The 21,140-nt window shown below is 39.0% G+C and overlaps 1 protein-coding gene across 3 annotated transcripts in view; it reads left to right on the forward strand.

Moving 5' to 3' along the window:
* The window catches only part of ELMO1 (engulfment and cell motility 1), a 562,967-nt gene that overhangs the window by 149,714 nt on the left and 392,113 nt on the right, over positions 1-21,140 (forward strand). For all 3 annotated transcript variants that reach the window (XM_081286788.1, XM_081286787.1, XM_081286789.1), the window contains exon 5: positions 20,936-20,986. In XM_081286788.1, coding sequence (XP_081142914.1) covers positions 20,936-20,986 — 51 coding nt within the window. The remainder of the gene's footprint in view (positions 1-20,935; positions 20,987-21,140) is intronic.

Here is a 21,140-nt window from a genome sequence, read left to right on the forward strand (position 1 = left end):
AGTTTCCATAGGACAGAATGTAGAAAACTTTGGGGTAAGAAGGTATGCTGGAGGGGGTGGGGGCGCTGGGGTTGTGGCTTAGAGGTAGAGCATGCGCCTAGCATGTGTGAAGGCCCTGGGTTCGATCCTCAGGACCACCTACAAATAAATAAAATAAAGGTATGTGTTCAACTACAACTAAAATATATATATATATATATATATATATATATATATATATATATATATATATATATATTTTTTTTTTTTTTTTTTTTTTTTTTTAAAAAGAAGGTATGCCATCTTGAACTTTTATAGATATTGTCACAGGGCTTTTCAAAATGGTTCCAGCTTCCAGGGCCACCTGAAGAGTGTAGAGTTTCTCTTTCCTCCTTACTTAAACCAGTGCATGTTGTCCTGCTAATGTCATCCAACTGGATGGGGCTGCTGTGGGACTTCTTGTGGCTTCTGCTGGCATTTCTCTGACTGCTGGGGCTAAGCATACTTCCTGTATTTATTACCTATTCAAATTCCTCTTCTGCAAACCGCCTATTCAATCTTGGTTCAACAATATGGACACAAATCCTTTTTTAAAAAACTTATCTCCACACTTCCAATAGCAATTAATTTATTATTATTATTATTATTTTTGGTTATAGATGGACACAATACCTTTATTTTATTTGTTTACTTTTATTTGGTGCTGGAATCCAACCCAATGCCTCACACATGCTAGGCAAGCATTCTACCACTGAGCCACAACCCCGATTCCCCCATAGCAGTTTTTTTTAAAAAAAAAAAACGTTTTTTTATTATATCTATTGTCAAATAGACCTTAACCATTTTTATATGAACAGGATTATCTTTTTTTTCCTTTATCACTAGGGCTTTCAGTATCTAGTTTAAAAGCACTTTTTTATTTCCACATATTTTAAGGATTTTTTCTGTGTTTTCATTCAAAAGTTAGAAAGTTTTGATTTTCATATGGAGACAGTCAATTGTCCTAGCACCATTTATTGAATAACATATTGTCCATCTCCTCACTTCCATGGTTTGCATGATCACCTTTGTCATATGTGAAGTTTTCATGAATACAGTAGTCTCTATGGCTTTCCATTTCATTCCATCACTGTACAGCTTTCATTGCTTACAACTTAGTAACAAGACTTCATAGCTACTTAGAATGAATCTCTGCTGTTATGGGCTCCTTTCCTCTTCCTCCTCCTCCTCCTTCTCCTCCTCCTCCACTTTCTCCTCTTATCCTTTCTTCCCTTCCTCTTCTTCCTCTTTCTTCTTCATTATCATTATCATCAAAATCACCTTGACTAGTCTACCAAATGAAGAGCATATAATTGCCAAATCTCATTAGTAATTTGATTAAAGTCAAATGTAATTTGTAGATTAATTTTGGAGGAAAATTGCTTTCTTCAGGATATTGACTATCTCATCCATGAAAAGTAATATATCTTTCCATTTATTAAAATGTTCTCTAACATTTTTCAATAAGGCTTAGGTTCTTCTAAATATTTAGTAAGATGTATGCCTAGCTGTCTCATAGTTTTGTATCCCTTATAAATCATATCTGTTCTTAAGGACTTCTGTCGTTTATAGCTATCTATGTACCATTTATTGTTTTCTGTGTACAAGACGTTTGTTGAGCTTAATTTCTGCAAATATACAGAGATGTATTTGTCAGTATATTTCCTCCTCCTTTAAAGTTTAATAAAGTAAGCATCAGAGAAATTAAGTAATTTGAATATGGTTGTATATGAGTATCTGTACAGCCTGTATTTGAACTCTGTTTAATCTAAGTCTTTACTTTTTGCTAAAAGCTTTTCCTTTTAAATTGGCTAATGCATCTCTGATGTATGCTTATCTAGCAGGATCTCTTTATAGAAAAAGCCAAAGTGTTATTATAGATCCTTTATGTGAAAAAGGCATTTAATTCACCACATAGATGTCCCTTATGACCAATTAGTTAATTCATTTGGATAGACACATACATGGCAAAGAGTAAGTCTATAAAATAAATGCTTTCTATAACCATTATCTTTGGATCAGCTCTAAAGGAAAACACCAGGCCTAATTAAATAAGCCTTTTTAAAAATTGCTCATTACCTTATAATGCTTAAGTGAATGTGGGGTGAGTCTGCCCAAGTGATGGACAGCTCTGGAGACAAGGTCTAGAACACAGTGTGGGGACTCCAGGGATAAAGGAAGAGAAAAGTTATTGCATTAGGCTAAAGTGCACATGAGTTTTTAAATATATTCTTTTACTTCTTAATTAAAATATAATAACTATACTTATTTATTTGGTAAAGTGTGATATTTCAATACATATATACATTAGATAGGGTTTCATTCTTACTGATAGCTGAATATTATTCCATTGAGAGCTGGGCATGGTTATGTGGGCCTGTGATCCCATTGACTGGGGTCTGAGGCAGGAGGATCATAAGTTTGAGGCCAACCTCAGCAACTTAGTGAGACCTTGTCTCAAAATAAAAAATAAAAAGGGCTGGGGATGTAGCTCAGTGGTAAATTACTCCTGGGTTCAATCCCTGGCATATATATGTGTGTATGTGTATAATTTTTAAAAAAAAATATATATGATATTATAGATATCTATAATATATTATAGATATATAATGTCTATAGATACCTATAATATATTCTAGATATATAATATCTATATATACACACATATATGTACATTATGTATAATATACATGTATACACACATATATATGTACAAATATTTATTTTTTCTTCATCTTTTGTTGGATACCTAGGTTGATTCCATATCTTGTCTATTGTAGATAGTGCTACAGAAGTGCAGATATTCCTTTAACATACTGATTTCATTTCCTTTGGATATATACTCATTTATGGTATCATTGGATTCATATGGTAGTTCCATTTCCAGATTTTTTAATGAATTTTTAGACTGTTTTCCATAATGGCTGTACTTACATTACCTTTGCACCTATAGTATGTGTGTCCCCTCTGTCCCCATCCTTACCAGTATTGGTTGTTTTTTTGCCTTTTCGCTAGTAGTCACAGTCAGATAATAGCTCTTTGATGTTTTGATTCGCAGTTTACTTTCTAATAGTTTCCAAGTTTTGGCTGTTCAACTTTCCTCCTAAATACAGCATTCCTGCTAACTCCTTTAGAAGTTGACTTAGATTCTAATTTTACTTCTGGCAAAAGGGGAAAAAGAGAGAATTGGAAGGAAGGAATCTCGAGTGGGTTTTAAGTGAAATCCCATTCTCTCTCTGGTGTGTACTGTTGAGTTGGTTCCCTTCCAGCTCTGAGTACAGATCTCATTTTTCCAAGGCTCCCTTCTGGCCTTCTCTCAAATTAGGGTCCTTTCTCTTAGGGCTGTAACAGGTGAACTTCTGGAAGTGGTTCTGGACAGTTTTTGAGCCTCACATCACAGTAGTTGCAGATGTCTGGGGCTGTTAGTACCTTTCTTTGCTTTTGGCACTAGGACTGTCTTGTGTTGTGACTTAGGTGAACACCAGGGTGAAATATGGTTCCTTTATATTCAGGTCTCATTGCAGACACATGGATTGAAAGAGGAACTTGAGTAAATATATCTCATTTCTCTCTTTAAAAAAATCCTTAATGATACATATATCTCATTGTAGGCATGAAATAAATATCCACTGGTTGACTGAAGGTTATAGAATAGGGAAGGAAAGGAAAAGAAAAATAGTTTAAGGCTCATCTGTATTGTGGGACAAAAGAAGGTACTATTATTTCTGTCTTTGAAGGCAGAAGTGACCCGTGAGCTTTAGTTTATAGTTATATTTTGACAATTGCTTCACTCGATGATTAAAATAGCCATTTCATTCATTCAAAAAGCATTCGCTGACTACATCCCATATGCAAGGCTCTGTCCTAGGCACTGGTGATGAACAAAACATAAAGAGGCCCACTCTTCTTCAGCATATGTTCTTGTGGGTGTGAAAAGAGACAGGACAGTTTTAGAAAGTGAACAAGGTATTTATTTTTAAATGGGAGCAGAATAGCAAAGTCACAGGGGCAGAGTGTGAGGGATGTTGCTATTTTGATTTATTCTGGAAACTTGGCCTTAGAGTGTAGATTCAAGAATGGACCAGAAGTATGACTTGGCTGGGTTCAGTTTTTACAAGCAATAAGACTGAAGAAAGCTGCAGGTAGGTGGACATGGTTTCCAGAATTGGGGATTTAAGGCCCTTCGTCTTCCAACCATGTGAATCATCTCAAGAACTAAACTTAAACCCCGACTGAAGCAGTAGTTCTGCTATTAGAATTCACTCTACCCAAGGTAAAGATTTGTGCTTTGGATCCACTTTCTGTCTGTGCCAGCTCTGGGGCCAATCTGCGCCTCCCTGCAAGGCCCTGGCTGTCCACCTTGACCAACATTCCTGCAGGGTGTCCAGAACTGTCTGAAAAGAATATCAAGGACCCAGAGCATAGCGTGGTAGGAAAGGAACAGACAGTGTAGAAGCCTGAAGCATGAAAGAGCTTGGTGTTACAGAACAAAAAGGAACAAGATGGTGAGCTGGGGTGGGAGGAGGCACCAGATATGATTATACATGGCCAGGGCCACATCAGGCTGGATCTCCTATGAGGAAAAACCACGGTTTTAATCTGTTGTACCTGAACTTGTATAGGAAGACAGTTGCAACTGTCTGAAATTGTCAGTTTTGCATTACTTCAATCAGGAATGTCTGCAACAAGCCATGATAGTGTAAGCCATATCTGTGCTTTTGTTACCAGTAGAAATCAGAGATATTACTCCTGCTATTAGTTATCTTAAAAGTGTCATTTATGATTATTACACTTGATTAGAAATTATGGTAGTAATTAGATCTGGTAACATATCTTGTTATTTAATGCATTAATGCAGGGGTCAGTAATTGTATTCTGTGGATCAAACCCAAGCTGCCACCTTTTTTTTTTACACAAAGTTCCCAGAAAACCCATTTATCTATGTATCACTGTTGTGACAGATACCCTGTTGATGATACTTAAAATATAATCTGGTTCTTTCTGGAAAAAAAAATTTCTCACACCTGCATTGATAAAGCAGCATATATACTACCTGGGATATAATTTTTAACTATTTGGGTAAATTTTTGATTTGTTTGCAAGGTTTTGCATTTTACTTTATGCATTAAAAAATGTTATTCAGAGAAGAGACTCATGGACTTCGTCAGACTGCTGAGATATCTGTGACCAGGAAACTGGTAAAAAAGAGAGAATCCCTGTACCACAATGTCTTAGGCAGGGGCAGCAAATGGACTTATGTTTAGTTCTTCTTCCTTTTGGTAGATTTTCTATTTCATTCAGTATCTGGTAGCAAACCTGCCTCTTCTTTATGAATGATAATTGAGCTGTTAGGTGTGTATTGAGTATGTTAGACACCTAATTCACACTGTCTGATTGACTCCTCACAGTGACACTATGTGGAGTAGGAATGACTATCTTCATGTAGTAGTGAGGGAAGTGTGTCTCCATATCTGTGGTTTCTATGTCTATGGATTAAGTCCTCAGAATCAACCAACCCCTGATGGAAAATATTTTTTTAAAAATTGTGTCTGTACTGAACACGTGGAGGCTTTTTTTTTTGATCATTATTTCCTCAATGATACAATATAACAACCATTTACCTAGCTTTGACATTCTATTAGGAATTATCAATAATCTAGAGATGGTTTAAAGTACATGAGAGGATGTGCATAGACCATATTCAAATAGTACAGCATTTTTATATAAAGAACTTGAACATCCGTGGATATGGGTATCTGAGGGGCAACCTGGAACCAGTTCTCTGTGAATACTTAGGGATAACTGTATTCATTTAGTCTGTGCTTGATGATCACCTACTGTGTGCCAGGAGTGGTGCCAAATGCCCAGGTGACAAAACCAAGGTTGGAATTAGGCCTGATACCATTGTCCGGTGGCTCTCACCAAAGCAAGCTATTTACATTCAGGATGCCACTTGATGCCACACTGCCTCATGCTTGGCCACTCTTCTTTTCCTGGTGTTTCCATCCACTTTGTTCCATAGCACTTCGTTCTAAAGGCTTACATGCATTCTGTATCCATAGGTCATTGTCTGTATTGATGTTGCCTAAACGGGCCATGGAATCAGTATTCTCTCAGCTAAAGTAGCATCTTTGGTAGTTCCTGCCAATGCCACAATAAAAAAAAAAAAAAAAAAATTGAATGTTTTTTTTTTTTTTTCCCCCAAGCTTGAGCTTCTTTCCTGTAAGAGCGGCTCTTGTTTCCAGCACTCTGTGGCTTTCTGAGACTACAGGCTCTAACTTGCCTAGTACAACCCAGGCTTACACATACGGACTTACCTTTGATTGAGGGGTGTGTTGTAGTTGATGGCAGTGATAGGGGCTGGCAATCAGGTCTTCATTTCAAAGGATAAAATAAGGCCGTTAGATATGATTTACTCACCTTGTGCAGGGCTCTTTTGTCCAAAACCAGGGAGGCTGATTCCACACTGCTTTCTCTTATAAAAACTAGCAATCTTCATGACTTGGCCTGGGCAAATACCCACAACATCAGATATTGTCCTGCTTTTGTGTTTTCCATGTTGTGAGTGATGCACATTATACATGATGTTTGTCTCCTTGCATGAATACACACTATATTCTCTACATTTGGACTCCTTCTCCAAAAATACAATTTTTCAACCTGCTTTTGTTGCTTCATGGTACAATGTTCCATATTCTCATATTATTAAATATTTTTTCATAAAAATACTTTCATAGCTATGTTATATGTCATTGGCCTGATTTATCATAATTATTTCTTCATACCAGGAAGCCATTGGAAGGCTTGGTGTCAGGGTCCAATCAGGGTACGGAAACCATACCATTATTTAAATGAGAGATTTAGTTGAAAGAATTGGCAACTAGTAGAAGCTAAGTGAAGGGATGAAAGAGGACTCAGAGGGGTCCAAATGAAACAGTTCCAAAAAAGTGGCTATGGCCTTTGTTCTGAGGATGAGTGGATGATATAGGAGTTGAAGACCATAGCAGGCCCTGCTATTCCCTACAAGGCTGTGCAGTGAGGGTTTGCCTACCATAGGGACATCACTACCTCCCAGTGGTGCAAGAACAGGTCAGTGGAGGGAAACTTGGCTAGTTGACCTATGTTAGATGGCAGAAATGTCCCAGTTGTCAGAGGGTGAGAAGGCAGAGCTAATTATAAATGGTTTACGATAAGGAAAACAGAGACCTGGGGGCTTCCACACATGCAAAAGGGATCCCCCTTCTCTTTTTCAGAGAAAATTACTCCAATACCTTCTATTGGTGAAGCTTTACTTTCCCCCAGGGGCAAAGGTGAAAGCCATGCTAGGCCCTGCTCCAGTGTCACAAATCAGGACCAGGAATGATAGATTTTGTGGTGAAAGATAAATAAATAACTGGAATACTTGGGTTGCCTATTAATATTTTTTCCCTTTGACATAAAACAGTGTCTGTATCTCTGATGTTTCTGTTTGAAAGATTTGAATGGAATTTGAACCTGAACATTTGTAAGGACTTCATTATGCACGATAAAACCATCCACCAAAAATGTGTCCCTGTTGATTTTCCTTTAAGCTATTTAAAAAAATTATTTTTAAAAATTTGTTCTTTTTAGCTGTACATGACAGCAGAATGTATTTTGACTATCAGACATACAAGGAGTATAACATTTCATTCTTGTAATTGTACTTGATGTGGAGTTACTCTGGTCATGTATTCATATATGAACATAGGGAAGTTATGTACCATTTATTCTACTGCTTTTCCTATTCCTATCTCTTCTCCCTTTTCTTCATTCCCCCCAGTGAACTTCTGCCTGCCACACCCTGCACTGTGGGATAACTGGGTCAACTGGTGGTTTCATTCCAAGTTTTCTTAGGAGTCTCCATACTGCTTTCCAGAGTGGTTACACCAATATGCAGTCCCACCAGCAATGTATAAGTGAACCTTTTCCTCCACATCTTCACTAATATTTTTGTTACTTGTGTTTTTGATAATTGCCATTCTGACTGGAGAGAGATGAAATCCCAATGTAGTTTTAATTTGCATTTCTCTAATTGCTAGAGTTGTTGAAGTTTTTTTTTTCATATATTTGTTGACCAGTTGTATTTCTTCTTCTGTGAAGTCCCTGTTTAGTTCCTTTGCCCATTTATTGATTGGGTTATTTGGGTTTTTTTGGTGTTAAGTTTTTTTGAGTTCTCTATATGTCCTGGAGATTAATGCTCTATCTGAGGTACAGGAGGCAAAGATTTTGTCCTATTCTGTAGGATTTCTGTTCTGTTCATGATTTTTTTTATACCATCCCATTTATTGATTTATTGATTCTTGATTTTTATTTCTTGCACTTTAGGAGTCTTGTTGAGGAAGTCAGTTCTTGAGCTGACATGGTGGAGAGTTTGGTCTACTTTTTCTTCTAGTAGGCCCTCGATCTTTGGTCTAATGCCAAGGTCCTTGATCCACTTTGAGTTTGTTCAGGGTGAGAGATAGGGGTCCAATTTTATTTTGCTACATATGAATTTCCAGTTTTCCCAGCATCATTTGTCGAAGAGGCTATCTGTTCTCCAATGTATGTTTTTGGCACCTTTATCTAGGATGAGATAACTGTATTTATGTGGGTTTGTCTCTGTGTCTTCTATCCTGTATTATGGTCAGTTTTTGTGCCATGCTGTTTTTTGTTACTATAGCTCTATAGTGTGATTTAAGGTCTGGTATTGTGATGTCTCTTGCTTCACTTTTCTTGCTGAGGATTGTTTTGGCTATTCTGGTCTCTTATGTTTCCAAATAGATTTCATGACTGCTTTTTCTATTTCTATGAAGAATGTCATTGGAATTTTAATAGGGATTACATTAAATCTATATAACACTTTGGGTAGTATGGCCATTTTGACAATATAAATTCTGCCTATCCAAGAATATGGGGAGATCCTTCCATCTTCTACGGTCTTCTTCAATTTCTTTCTTTAGTGTTCTGTAATTTTCATTGTAGAGGTCTTTCATCTCTTTTGTAAGATTGATTGCCAAATATTTTATTTTTCAAGGCTGTTGTAAATGAGATAGTTTTCCTAATTTCTCTTATAGTTGATTATCACTGATGTATAGGAATGCAATTGATTTATCAGTGTTAATTTTATATCCTGCTACTTTGTTGAATTCATGTATGAGTTCTAGGGATACTAGGAACGTACTTCAACATGGTAAAAGCTATATATGCTAAACCCAAGGCCAATATCATTAAAATGGAGAAAAATCGAGAGCATTCCCTCTAAAAACTGGAACAAGATCAGAATGTCCTCGGACACCACTTCTATTCAACACATCCTTAAAACTCTAGCCAGAGTAATTAGACAGAATAAAGAATTAAAGGGGTACCAATAGGAAAAGAAGTACTCAAACTATCCCTATTTGTTGATGACATGATTCTATATTTAGAACAGGCTATTGATGGGAGGAAATGCACTTATCTTTGTCAAAGAACTTGCTACTTGTTGGTGCTTTGGATCTTGGCTTTATCTCCAAGATGGATAACTTTGGGGCTAGGGGAAGCTGAGATCCAGCATCTCCCATGTTGGAACCTATAGTCTGATATAGTGATTTCCAAGCATGGTGGCAGAGGTGTGTGGCTTAAATCCTCCATCCCCAGGCTCACTCGCCTCAACTTATTCCCCTCCGACTCTAATCCACTGCATCTAGCAGACTTATTTCCATAAACATCCCCTTCACCATGTCAATAATCTTGCTCAAGGACCTTAAATGTTCCTTCCTTTTTTATTGTATTGAAAGTAAGAGAAGAGAGGACAATAGACCTTTGACCATGGCCCCTTGCCTCTTTTCTGTTGATAAAGAAACCAGAATGTTGACTTGCCCAAGCTCACATGGGAAGGTAGGTGGCCCATCCTGGGGCTTCCTTCCTTCCTGTCATCTGTACTCATCTGGCCACTGGAGCACTGTCTGCCCGCATCCTCGCTGCCTTGTGGTTCCTCAGCACAGCACCTGTGGAGAGAGGGATAGAATGCATGTGTTATCTCATCCATTGTAAGAACTGTGCCTTTGGTGGTACCCTTGCACTGTGTGGAATGCAAAAATTGTCCCCCTCAGCTTCTGTGCCCAAAGAGACTACCTGTGCTTCCTTTAATGCCAAGTGTAATGCTCTTATCTAAATGATTACCTCCCACCACTGTTTAACAAATTAGAGTCAATAGCATCTCATCGTGGAGGAACGTGGATGTGACTGAAGCTCTACCCTGAGCTTTTGATCCTGGGCCTAGGCAGCAGGCTTAAGTAGTGTTGGCTTGCTTCTGCTGTGTGACATATCTATCTAACAGGGGACCTCTTTATTTCCTTTTTTTTTTTTTTTAAGCTATAGGGGATATTGAATGGTGAGTGTTCCTTTAAGGCAAGCTTGTTCATCTCCAGAAAAACACATTGTTCTTTATCTTTACGGGTTTTTGATTAAAACACCGAAGGGGACAGGCAGTCTCCTTATGTCCTGCTCAGACTTGCTGGATCTTGCTAGACTCCTGGATTTCTGGGAGCTATCCTCCTATGCCCACTCCTTCTGACCCAGATCTTATTACAGATTGAAAGAGAGCAAACCATTCATTGTGGAACAATCCTTTACCTTAAGCATCTCTGTTTTTAGACCACAAATAGGTCGTTAACATACGTCTCTTAAGACCTGTCTTATTCTTCTTTTATTTTCAGCTTTTGGAATTGGGTACAAGATATCTGAGAGCTGTGCACAGTAAAACTATTAAAGGGAAAAAACCTGACAACTGAGAATGGAATCCAGTTAAGAGCATGAAAAAAATGAGTAGAAAAGTCAAACCACAAATCTTCTTATTAATGGAGGTGGAGGTGAAATGATACAGCTATAATGGGGCAGTTGGCACATCGTCCCTAATGATGAGCAACTCTGGGGCAAACCAGAAAATATCAGTTACGAAAAATATACATTTATAAGTGTTGGCTACCTTTTCTCCTATATCCTTCTTCCTCACCCTCTCCTTTCTACCTCCCCCTACCATCTATTTGGGGGATAAGATTTTATTTTAGGGTATTCTTAACATACCTCCTTAAATGTCAGATCCATAGTCCTCTGTCTAGAGGCATTGCTCTGTAGCCTAGCAACCAGCGTTATCATATACTGCCCTGTGTTGTTTCATTAGCCTGAAGATGTAAAGATCAAGCAGTGGACGCATAACAGACAGAAGGGATGAGGCTTATCTGCAAAATCAATGCTTGTGATGATTAAATAATGAACCTGAAGAACTGCATTATTTTGCAGCAATACATCTGGAGATGAACCTCACATCTGGAGAGAGAGACAGAGATAGGCAGGAAGGAGGGAGGAGGACGAGAGTCTGTGTCAAGGAGAAGGACCTGGAGCTGCCTGCCCCCTAAGATCCTGGACCCCTGGGATCATAAGTGTCCCCTCCCCCACCCTCAATTGTCCTTGCTGAATGACAGAAAGGGGAGCATAACTTGAATTTTTGTCCAGGCAATATTTCTTAATTTGTCTGGCTAAGTAGAAAGTGGGCATACTGAGGAAAATACATTTCAGAGTGAAAACTATGACAACAATGACATTTTTTCTGCAGGGTCTTATTATCCAGTCCACACAGAGGCTGAGTGGATGAGCTGGTTCTATAAAGAAACACAAAGACGTCTCGTCGAGATGTCTGTGAATGTCAGGGGCTAGCACAGTCTGGAACGGTCGGTGTGAGTAAATATGACAGCAGGCTCTAGCTGGCACTCCCAGGCCACTTGTCATTCTCCTTGGGCATTGTGTGCAAGCAGGACATCTCCTTGCAGAAAATGTTCTTTCTGTTTCTTTTCTCCTATTCATTTTTGAAGAGCTGTTGTTAGTTTTGTTTGCCTCAGATTATCTTGAAATTTAGAATACTTAATTCCAGTGTGCTGGGTAATCTCATAAAGGTTTCGTTTTTTTAAAAAAATTAAAGTTATACTTAGCTTTTTAACTGATACATAAAAACATAAAAGTTGTACGTATCGATGGGATACCACGTGATGTTTCAATGCATCATTTGATGTTTGAATCAGAGGAAGCAGGTCTATCTCTCCAAATATTTGTCAATTCTTTATTGTGAAAACATTCAAAATCTGTTCTAGTTTTCTGAAATATACAGTTATGTAATTGTTATCCATAGCCACCCTACTGTGCAATAAATAGCACATGAGAATTTCTAATTCCTGTCTAATTGTAATGCAGCACCCATTGATCACCTCTCCCTGTCTGTCCCTCCCTCCTTCCCTGCCACACTCCCCAGCCTCTGGTAACCACCGTTCTACTCTCTCAGCATCTGTGAGATCAGTGTTTTTAGATTCCACACCTGAGTGAGCTCACACGGTCCTTCTCTTTCTATGCCTGGCTTCTCTCTTTAATGTAATGATCTCCAGTTCTGTCCATGTTGTCTGCAATTGACACTATCTCATTCTTTCTTTTTTGGCTTAATACTATTCCACTGTGTACACGGACTGCCATTTCTTTATGCATTCCTTAGTTGATGGGCACTTAGGTTGTTTCCATTATTTGGTTACTGTGAATAAACAGTGCCTCAGAAAGCACACAAGCACAGATGTCTCCTCAACATACTGATTTCATTTCCTTTGGGCATGTACCCAGGAGTAGAGTTGCTGGAGTAATTTGTGGTTTTAATTTTTTGAGGAAACTTTGTATTCTTTTCCATAATGGCTCTACTAATTTATATTCCCACCAATGGGGTACAAGGGTTCCCTTTTTTTCTACATCCTCACTAGCACTTGGTATCTTTGGTCTTTTTGATGATAGCCATTCTTACTGGGTTGAAATAATAGCTTTTGTAATTTTGATTTCCATTTTGTCTGATGATTAGAAATGTTGATCATTTTTCCATAGGCTTCTTCCTATTTGGATATCTTCTTTTAAGAAGTCTGCATTTAGGTCTGTTGCCCACTTTTAATAGGATTATTTGTTTTTCTTCAATTGAGTTCTTTTCTGGGGTTTTTGTTTTTTGTTTTTTGTTTTTTTTTTAGTTCCTCATGTATTCTGGATACTATCGTCTTGTCAAATACATCGTTTGTAGATATTTTCTCCCATTTCACAGGTTGTCTTTTCACTCTTGATTGTTTCTCTTTTTGTGCATACAAAGAGACTGTGATTATTCTAAACTTCATTGTGCATCAGAATTACTTGAGGTCATAGTGAAAAAGCAGTGTACTACACCTCTGATCCCATGACTGCAGAGTGTGCAGAGTGGGAGCCCTAGAAATCTGCATTTCAATACTGCCCTTGTAATTCTGAAGTGGGATGTCTCAAGATCATCACCAGAATTGGAGAATTAAAGGCTACTTTCCAAAAAGAGGACATGTGACACTTTCTTGGCATTGTGAGTTGATGGACACATTCTTCATTTTTATAGAACCCCTCTCTGCAGTAGGAGGGTAGTATCGACTCATTGATTTCTTTCCTTCCTCCACACACTTGTATATGTCATTTAATGATGTCCCTTGTTCAGCCTGGGAAAGCAACCCTGGCTCAGTTGTTGCTGCTTGGATTAGCCCTGAGACATCTGGCTCCCTGGGTATCACCAACACAGGCAGTTGAGAAGGGAGAGAACCATCATGCAAAGCTGTGGCATGACTTGGGGGCAGAGGCATATGAGTCAGGGTTCAACTAGAGAGGCTGAACCCATGGTAGCTATATAGGGAGAGATTTATTGCCAGAGATTTATCACCTTGTGATTATGCAGGCTGGGCATGGAAATCTGAAATCCATCAAGCAGGCTGGAACTCTGGGCTACTGAGTAAATCTGCTATCTACCCACAGAATGTTCTCCTCTTCAAGGAGCCCTCAGCCTGTTTTTAAACCCTTTCAACTTACTGAATCAGACCCGTCTAGATGATCTAGGAGTACTCTTGTAAAAATCAGCTGATTGTAGACTTAATTAGATCTGCAAAATACCTTCATGGCAACATCAAGACTAGTGTTTGTTCAAGTAACTTGTGACTGCTGTAGCCTAGTCAAGTTGACACATCATCACAGACAAACAAAACAGAAACAAAGTCCACCATAGAAGGTTGACTCTATGGAGAATTCAAATTTTGATTACGTGAGTCTTTCAAAGTTTGTATGGATCATGATACTAGAATCTAGGATTGGTGCAAACAGCGGAGAATTTTGAGATGAGGGATTAAAAGAATTTTGGAGTAAAAACAGTTGATGTTTTTCACTTGAGTTTCCAGATCTTTCAGGAAGTTTCTGCAATGGTCAGTTGTGACATTTGCCTAGGCAGCAGACTCCTGGAAGAATAAAGTTGTACTACCAAAGTCAGAGGAAGTGTACACGGTGCTGTTTTTGTAGACTCTAAGGTTTAGGTCTCAGTGTCCAGCTGAGCATGAGGCTGGGGTAGATGGTGTCTGGTTCTCAGCCCAGATGCTCTGGACTCCTGAATGAAGCAGGACCTGACACTCTGGTTCCCAAAGCATGGGCCTTGTGGTTCCCCTTATTACTATGAATGGATATGGCCACCATATTGCCAAACTGGCTTTTTCAGGGGACAAATTCATAGCAGCACATCAAGGCTAGAATTGTTCCCCATTTATTTCTGTCCCCTTTTAAAAAAATGGCTGAAGGTTAGTCACCTGTCTTATGTCACATCTTCCTATTCTTCACTCATCCTTGGTTCAAAGTGACAGCATAAGACTTCTCTCTGTTTTGTGAAGATGTCTTCTTATGCTTTAGAACTTTGGATGTCACTGTTTTTTTCTCTTCCCTGGGAAATTCCACTTGTGCTGAGAGGGTCTTCTTGAGTATTATCTGCACTATTATCTGCATTTGTTCAGTTTCTCACTCTTCCCCTCCCCCATCACGCATTTGTACTGAAACACCACCTGTCACCCTCACATAATACTTTACCCTTAACTTTTTCATAGCCCAAGTATAATTATTATGTTATTCTCTCTTTATTAAATTTCTAGAGGGCAAGAATTAGTCCTATTTAATTTTGTATTTGACCCAGTGCTTCATCTATGCCTGGCATATAGTAGATGAAGGCATTTAAAAAAATTGTTCTAATTAGTTACACATGACAGTGAATGCATTTTGACACATTGTACACAAATGGAGCTTTCCTCTGGCTGCACATGGTGCAGATTCACACTAGTAGGGTAATCCTACATGTATATAGGGTAATAATGTCCGTCTCATTCCACTGTCCTTCCTAACTGCTCCTGGCACCAAATGAGGGCATTTATTCCATAAATATTTACTGAGTGCTAGCCAAATGTGGGGCCATACAAACTCTGTTCTTGATACAAAGTGATATAGTAGTGATATACTTTCTGCTCTCATGGAGGTAACATTATAGAGATGGAGGAAGATGGCCAGTAAACAAGATAAATAAGTAAAATCACACACACACACACACACACACACACACACACACAGCACTTGGAGGATTGCATCAAGGAATGCTCCTCTGAAACAGATGTGGAAGGCTGGGTAGGATGAAAGAGTGAGTGACAGGTGCCCAGCCTCTGATGTGAAGTAGCTCTGAGGCAGAATTCCTCCATAGCCATGCTGTTCTGATTACAGAAGAGGCAAACATTTGTTAATATTTATTATTCTGCTGGATGTATGCTACTGGTCTTAAAGTAATATAGATCACACTATTTTTTGTTTTTTTAAATAGAAGACATGCAAAGACTAGTGGAAAACACATAAAGGTACAGCAATATACATTTGGGATGTTATTTTGATGCTTAATAACAAACAGCTAACTTTTTTCTTTTCCCTGAGAACATTTGCACGTTCATTCTAAGCACTCTAAATGGATTATCTTGGGTCCTCCTAATAACCTCAGGAAGTAGGCATTATCCTGTTTTCCACAAGAGGAAGCTGGGCCAGAGGGGAGCCATGCCACCTGTACCAAGTCTCCATATAAAAGTGACTTTTTTTGTCCAATCCTGTCAGTCACATCACTCTTAGGCATGCTCTGGGCTGGTTGGGTAGAATTTATGAAATCACAGCATCAGGCAGATTTTTTTCCTTGGTTAAAAAGGTTTGCATTCCCAGGTAGGAAATTTGAGATGAGGGATTAAAAGAATCTTGGAGTAAAAACAGTTGATATTCTTCATTACAGAGCGAATGGTGTCATCCACACACAAAGAGGTTCCATCCCCTTTACTTACCACTAGGGCTTAGTCTCCAAAGCAGAGCCCGCCATTGCCTTTCTGAGTTTGTCTACATTCTCGTGGGACCTGAAGCTTACCTCTTTCTAAATAAAAATATGAGATAAAAAGATAGCTCTTCTGCAAATCTCCTTTTATTCCAGAATATAAAACACTGATTTCAAAATGGGGGAGAGGAAGGAAGAGAAGGTGAATGGACTGCTGACTGAGAAGGCCCAGCCAGGGGAGGAGAGCCCCACACCCTGGAAAAGCAGATGTCACTCTTCAGCCTTCCCAGGACAGGCCCAGCACATAGGGCACCTCTTGTTCCCACTACACTCTCTAAACAATGAATTGTTCACCCCAGTTTAAGGAGGAGGAAACATTAGGTCAGGTCAGTTAAGTAGCTTGCACTGAGTCTGCCCAGCTGCTTCAAGGCAGGAAGCTCTGCCAATCAGTGCTTTTAATATGCTTTAGTTTTTATCTATTTTTATGAATTTTGGTACTTGGGATTGAACCTTGGGGTGCTTTACCATGGAGCTACATCCCTGGCCCTTTTTATGTTTTATTTTGAGATAGGGTCTTGCTAAATTGCTGAGGGCTCACTAAATTGCTGAGGCTGGCTTCAAACTTACAATCCTCCTGCCTCAGCCTCCCAATTTGCTGGGATGACAGGTGAATGCCAACATGCTTGGCCTGCTTTTATTTTATTATTTTTTGGAATTTAGGCTTGTTTATTAGGAGTAATTATAACTACTTCAGCATTAATATGGAGGTGATATGCACCCAGAGGAATGCAATGTGGGAATCCCTGACTTTTTAAAAGATTTTAAGTCAGTATGGGAAATAAAATAATATGAAACAAGGATGACACAAATGTAGAAATAGTGCCATAGGCATTTAAAAATGAATCACTCCCCAAAGAATTCAATTAGCCATTTCAAAGAGAACTCCAGTGAAGTTTCAGTGGTCACATACCTTTGCATTTAGATTGCAGTCGTCTCTGAGTTTGTCTTGGTAACCCAGATATATGAGAGTTACGAGCTTTTTGTTGTATCTTGTTTAATGCCTCCTGCATCCCTTTAATATAAATATCCTGCTTTCATTTTAAACAAACAAATAATCTTTAAGGTCCTTTCTTCAAAGCAGTCTTGCTTGGGTTCCAGAAGGTAAGGAGTCAGTAGAGCAGGAGTGCCTGAATGTACCTGCTTAATTCCACCCCTGTCTTACTCCTTCCCAGGACCCTGTATGTACTCCTGGACTTGGCAGGCAAGCTCTGGGAATCTGCAGAGCATTAATTAACTCCATTCTTCCCTCTTGCCTTTCAAGAACATTAACTGACTCTTACCCAGTAAGGATACAGACAAGATCTGAATCTTCTTTTCTTCTCCAGGTAGATAGAGCACAGCTTCTGATGACCTGGGCTCTTGGTCTTGTGCATAATGTTGGACAAATAAATAACTTAGCAGCTTTGGTTTTGAGTCTTTAAAATGGGGCTAAGAGCTCTTTTCGTGGTTAAATAAGCATTAAAAACAAGAACCCTCAGCCTGGTGCCTTTCAAGAAATGATGAGTTTAATGCTGTTATCAGGGATGCCTCACCCTCTACTCCAGATTTTCATGACAGGAGATGATCTCTAAATTATTTCCTGGCCTCTTTTACTACTTGTTTAGAAAATTAGGGAAGAATACACTTTTCCCTTCTCCCCTTGGGAAGGAACTTGCCTTGACTTACCAGGTGAAGCACACCTGAGGGTTCATTTTTCTAGTCTGCAGGTTCCCGGGCTTGCTCTCTGTTATCACTAATCAAGAGGCTGTTTTAGTTCTCTGGCTTCTGGCTCCTGAATTTCTGTTTGTTTAGAAGATGAGCAGGGAAGAGGTATGTGATGTGTTCAGCTTCCCCAATTTTCCTTAATTAGTGTTTGCCATCTTCTTCAGTTCTCTTATTAGAGTCATAGAATTTTAGAGTGGAAGGGATTTTACAAATGAATTTATTGTGCCATCCTGAGCCTCCCTGCCTAGTGACCATTCAGCACACTTGAAGTTATTAGGTGCAAGCTCACTCAGAGGTGGCCCATTGTGTCAGGGACACCTTAGATTGCAGTCCCCATAGGGTTTTCATTCAGCAGGGTTGGGTTTCAGTCCCGCCTGCACTTGGTTTGAAACCTTTAGATGCAGTTTTCCTTGGGAGGGATGACTGGCCTGAAGGCTGCCCCCTTTCAGGTAGTTCATTTTAGAAAATTCATTATCCACCTGGACACTGTAGCTCAGGTACAAGTACTTGGAAGGTTGAGACAGAAGGATTGCAAGTTCAAGGCCAGCCTCAGCAATTCAGAGGGCTACTGTCTCAGTATAAACAATGATAAGGGCTGGAAATGGAACTCAGTGGTAGAGCACCACCGGGGTTCAATTCCCAGTGACAGAAAGTAAAAATCTGTTGTAAGTAGTCAGAATTGGCAGAGGAAGCAAGGGATGCCTTTGACATCTCAAGTAATTTGCCACCACCTTCTGTATCTGCTGCTTCCTGAGCAAATTTCAGCTTGTGTCTTGTCTTGATGCAGGAGAGCATCCTCAAGGTCCTCTGTGTACCTCCTGGCCTCAGGGCTTCTTGTGGGGGATGCAGCCAGGTTGGGTCCTGGCAGGCCACCTCCTGGAGACTGAGCATGGGGAGGACTCTGGTGGAAGGACATGAAACTGCCAGTGTAATTCTGTTATGGTGCCCACGATGCAGAGTCCTGGCTTCAACATGCTCACCTCGATTTACTTGCCAAGTGCAGGCAGACTGACTTGGGATCTGCTCCACATGCAGAAGGAACAAGCAAATGTTAACAAAAAGGGCTTCTAAACTTTAAAAAATTAACAGCTTTATTGAGATATACTTAATGTACCAAATTGCACTTTTTTTTCTTTTTTAAAATTTGTTTTAATTAGTTATACATGACTGTAGAGTGCTCTATGATACATCATGCATAAATGCAGTATAATTTCTCATTTTTCTGGTTATATATGATGTAGAACCCCACCATTTTTGTAGTTATATATGTACATAGGGTAATAATGTCTGATTCATTCTACTATTCTTCCTATCCTCAGACCCCCCCCTCCTCCATTCACTCTCCTCTACCTAATCTAAGGTAACTCTATTCTTCCCTAGCTCTTCTGCCCTTATTGTGAGTTATCATGCGTATATCAAAGAAAACACTGGGCCTTCGTTTTTTGTGGGATTGGCTTATTGTTTAGCATGATAGTCTCCAGTTTCATCCATTTACCTGCAAATGCCATAATTTAATTTTTCTTTAAGGTTGAGTAATATTCCACTGTATAGGTATATGTGTGTGTGTGTGTGTGTGTGTGTGTGTGTGTATGTGTGTGTGTGTGTGTATAATCTCACATTGTCTTTATCCATTCATTTGTTGAAGGGCACCTAGGTTCGTTCTATAGTGAGTTGAGTGGCTGTAAACATTGATGTGGCTGTGTCATTGTAATATACTGATTTTAAGTCCTTTGTGTAGAAACTGAGGAGTGAGATAACTGGGTCAAATGGCTCTTTTTAAAGTTGTTTAATTTGGTAGTTTTTAGTATATTCATGGAGTTGTACAACTATCACTACAATTAATAGTAGAACATTTTCATCACCCTGGAAAGAAACTCTGTACCCATTAGCAATGAATCTCTGAGATTCCCCTTCCCTATCCCCTGGCATCCATGATCTGCTTCCTGTTTCTATGGATTTGCCCGTTCTGGACATTTTCTATAAATGAAATCATATAAAATGTGTCTTTTTGTGTCTGGCTTCTTATGTTTATTGTTTTCAAGGTTCATCCATGTTATAGCCTGTATCAATACTTCATTTCTCTTCATGACCTAATAATTTCCCATTGACTGGATAGACCACTTTTATTTATCTGTTCCCCAGTTGATGGACATGTGGATTGTTTCCACGTATGGCCTATTGTGAATAGTGTTTCTATGAACATTAGTATACAAGTTTTTGTGTGGATACGTGTTTTCAGTACTTTCAGATATAGATATAGGAGTAGAAATGCTAGGTCATATTCCCTGAAGAAACTTTAAAATTATTTCTTTTTTGTTTGCTGTTCTTGGGTCCCTTATTCCTGTTCTTTAGGTTTGTGTTTACTTACTCTGTGCTGAACATTATCTGAGACTTGATATAAAGTCAACACATCTGGAACCCTGGTTGAAATTTTTTAAAAATAATTTAAAAAATACTACTGAAGTGAGAATAAGGTGAATCAAAAAAATGCTTATCATTGCCGGGCATGGTGACACATGCTTATAATACTAGCAGTTCAGGAGGCTGAGGCATGAAGATCAAAAGTTCAAAGCCAGTCTTAGGAACTTAGCAAGGCCCTAAAGTTACTTAGTGAGACCCTATTACAAAATAAAAAACAAAAAGGGCTTGGGATGTGGCTGGGTTCAATCCCAGTATACCTATCCCTGCCTCAAAAAAAAAAAAAAAAAAACTCAATTTATTATCTAGTTTGGATACTAGGCTATATTTGGCTTTGTTTCTCCTCCTCCTCCTCCTCCTCCTTCTTTTAAATTTTAGTTTTTGATGGACCTTTATTTTACTCACTTAGTTATATGTGGTACTGATAATCGAAGCCAGTGCCTCACACATGGTAGGCAAGCGCTCGATCACTGAGCCACAACCCTAGACCTGGCTTTGTTTCTTCTTCTCTGAGCTTCTATTTGAACATTGACCAAGACTGTCTTTTTTTTTTTTCTTTTCCAGAATCGCAATGAAATAAAGAATGGCACTATCCTTCGATTAACTACATCTCCAGTAAGTTGATCTTAGTTCATCTCTACCTAGTATATTCTTTGCCCTCAGGCTGTTTTTGATTTGGGGGGACTGATTTTGGTGGGTGACTTTAGTGCATAACAAAAGGGCTCTGGAAAGTCTTCACATGCAGATTCTGCATTGGCAGAAATGCCCC

This window comes from Spermophilus citellus (genome assembly GCF_964194105.1).
Source record: "Spermophilus citellus genome assembly, chromosome: 3".
Lineage (NCBI taxonomy): Eukaryota > Metazoa > Chordata > Mammalia > Rodentia > Sciuridae > Spermophilus > Spermophilus citellus.